At 43.3% G+C, this 3,248-nt stretch overlaps 1 protein-coding gene across 1 annotated transcript; it reads left to right on the top strand.

Annotated features, from left to right (window-relative positions):
• The first annotated feature begins 1,010 nt into the window (after positions 1–1,010).
• On the top strand, positions 1,011–2,915 carry LOC306775198 (tripartite motif-containing protein 16-like). The gene has a single exon (XM_079265501.1). The coding sequence runs from the start codon at positions 1,043–1,045 to the stop codon at positions 2,723–2,725; it is 1,683 nt and encodes a 560-aa protein (XP_079121627.1). The 5' UTR covers positions 1,011–1,042; the 3' UTR covers positions 2,726–2,915.
• The last annotated feature ends 333 nt before the right edge of the window (positions 2,916–3,248 follow it).

A 3,248-nucleotide genomic window follows, 5' to 3' on the forward strand; every position in this document is an offset into this window, starting at 1 on the left:
ATAAAAACAAGTTGTACAAATAATAATATATAAATGTAGCCTAATTAAAAAGATGAGACCAGACACTAAGATACATTTATATTTTATGTGGGTCTTTTATTTCCCCCGACTGCACTCTTGGAGTACAGCGTTAATTGGTCAAATTTTAAAAGGTACAGATCAATTGACAGCTAAATTAAACAACTGTTTCGCACTAATATAACTGGAAACACTATTCTAAAGCTACATATCTACATACCTCCTCATTCCTGTGCATCAGTTTATGGTTGGTGGAGATTCATGTTGTTCCTGAGCAGTTTTCTCAGTCGTCACTCAACCAGTGAGTGACTCAGCTTTTACAACAGGTGGAATATTTTAACATCAACAACAAATGGAAAATGTGCAGATTATATCAGGTCCAGTCATGAAGTCATGAAATGAATAAATGTGAATCTTGAATCGCTGCTTTGCATCAGAATCATATCTTGAAACTCAACTCTTTTGTCAAAATGCTTCAACGTTGATCATTAAATATGAGAGAAAGGTATTATACGACGATTTAAATGTTTCATATTAGTTTCATTTGATAACTCTCTTGTCAGCTGTTTTGAAGCAGTAAAAGAAAACTGAACAGAATTAGTCTTCTGATGGCTTCATGTTTGTCTATAACTCTTCCTCTGAGGAGACAAGAAATATTTAACAACTACAGAAATGAAATGTTTTCATAAGTGGAGCAGGTTTTAACCGAGGCTCTGCTTGTGAATGAGGAAGCAAAGTTGACATTCACAGCGCTGCTCCTCTTCCTGGAATGAAGCACAGCTTGATAAGCCCTCCTTCTTCCTCCTGCTCTCAAACACAGCGGCTCCACTCTGCCCACATGTTTCCTTGTTCCCTCCCCTTCAGATCTACAGTTTTAAAGATGGGTGTAACCAACATGGTGGTGCAGCGATAGAGCTGACAGCCTCCATTCACTGAACAAACACATGTTGTTCAGATCAGAAGTCAAAGCAGAGTCACTTCTAGTGAAGCGAAACTCAGACAGTCGTTGTCACTGAGAGGTGAAATGGCGCAGAAAGGAGTTCAGCTGGATCGGGAAGCCTTCTCTTGTTCCATCTGTCTGGATCTACTGAAGGATCCGGTGACTACTTCCTGTGGACACAGCTACTGCATGAACTGTATTAAAAGCTTCTGGGATGAAGAGGATGTGAAGAAACTCCACAGCTGCCCTCAGTGTAGGCAGACCTTCACACCGAGGCCTCTCCTGCTGAAAAGCACCATGTTAGCAGTTTTAGTGGAGGAGCTGAAGAAGACTGGACTCCAAGCTGCTCCTGCTGATCACTGCTATGCTGGACCTGAAGATGTGTCCTGTGATGTCTGCACTGGGAGGAAACTGAAAGCCCTCAAGTCCTGTCTCGTCTGTCTGGCCTCTTATTGTGAGAAACACCTCCAGCATCATTATGACGCGGCTCCATTAACAAAACACAAGCTGGTGGACCCCTCCAAGAAGCTCCAGGAGAACATCTGCTCTCGTCACGATGAGGTGATGAAGATGTTCTGCCGTACTGATCAGCAGTGTATCTGTTACCTCTGCTCTGTGGATGAACACAAAGGCCACGACACAGTCTCAGCTGCAGCAGAAAGGACTGAGAGGCAGAGAGAGCTGGAGGTGAGTCGACTAAACATCCAGCAGAGAATCCAGGACAGAGAGAAAGACGTGAAGCTGCTTCAGCAGGAGGTGGAGGCCGTGAATCGCTCTGCCGACGAAGCGGTGAAGGACAGCGAGAAGATCTTCACCGAGCTGATCCGTCTCATGGAGAAAAGAAGCTCCGATGTGAAGCAGCAGGTCAGATCCCAGCAGAAAAGTGAAGTGAGTCGAGTCAAAGAGCTTCAGGAGAAGCTGGAGCAGGAGATCTCTGAGCTGAAGAGGAGAGACGCTGAGCTGAAGCTGCTCTCACACACAGAGGATCACAACCAGTTTCTACACAACTACCCCTCACTGCCACCACTCAGAGAAGCTACAGACTCGTCCGCCATCCATATCCGTCCTCTGAGCTACTTTGAGGACGTGACGGCGGCTGTGTCAGAAGTCAGAGATAAACTACAGGACGTTCTGAGAGAGAAGAGGACAAACGTCTCACTGGCAGCGACTGAAGTGGACGTTTTACTGTCTCCTTCACAAGCAGAGCCCAAGACCAGAGCTGAGTTCTTAAGATATTCAAGTGAAATCACACTGGATCCAAACACAGCAAACACAGAGCTGTTATTATCTGAGGGGAACAGAAAAGCAACAGTTATGAGTGAACATCAGTCTTATTCTAGTCACCCAGACAGATTCACTGCATATTCTCAGGTCCTGAGTAGAGAGAGTCTGACTGGACGTTGTTACTGGGAGGTGGAGAGGAGAGGAAGAGGAGTTTATGTAGCAGTCGCATACAAGAATATCAGCAGAACAGGGCGCTATGCTGAATGTAGATTTGGATGGAATGACAAATCTTGGGCGTTAGATTGTGACACAAACAGTTTTACATTTCGGTACAACAAGATCCAAACTCGCGTCTCTGGTCCTCAGTCCTCCAGAGTAGGAGTGTACCTGGATCACAGAGCAGGTATTCTGTCTTTCTACAGCGTCTCTGAAACCATGACTCTCCTCCACAGAGTCCAGACCACATTCACTCAGCCTCTCTATGCTGGACTTAGGTTTTATGGTTATCATGGAGACACTGCTGAGTTCTGTAAACTAAAATAGACAGAAGTGATTCATGGAACAGCAAATTCATTTTTGTGTTTTAATCCTGAAACTCATTTTGTCTTCATCATTGTCGCTTCATTGCTCATTGTTCTTCACCTGTCAATCAAAGATGGAGGGCGGTACTTTGACATCTTGTCATCATTGTTGTGTACATGTTTGAGTTCCTTCAGGTGGAGCTCCTTCCTGTGTCTGTTAAACCATGGAGGCTATCACTGCTCATGATGATCTTTGTTGACCTGAACTGATATTTCTCTTCATGAAAATGTAAACTGCTCTGAGGTTTAAATGTTTGATAAATATGTGTATTGATGTATTAGTTAGTTGTTGCTTCTCTTCCACTGCATGGCTCTTAAAGAGAGAAATCACCAGAGCTTCTTTTATCAAAGAGATTTAGTTCTCAGCACTCTTTGTAAAGATTTCTTTAAGTGAAATTATGTTTATTTTCTATAACAGATTAAATGTTGTTCTTGTTGTTTTCTTAATCGTTGTACAAATCAGGTACTATGATGTATTATATAAC

This window comes from Melanostigma gelatinosum, assembly GCF_949748355.1.
Source record: "Melanostigma gelatinosum genome assembly, chromosome: 3".
Classification (NCBI taxonomy): Eukaryota; Metazoa; Chordata; class Actinopteri; order Perciformes; family Zoarcidae; genus Melanostigma; species Melanostigma gelatinosum.

Coding starts and splice junctions, on each gene's coding strand:
- LOC306775198 (XM_079265501.1), top strand. CDS start 1,043: ATGGCGCAGAAAGGAGTTCAGCTGGATCGGGAAGCCTTCTCTTGTTCC.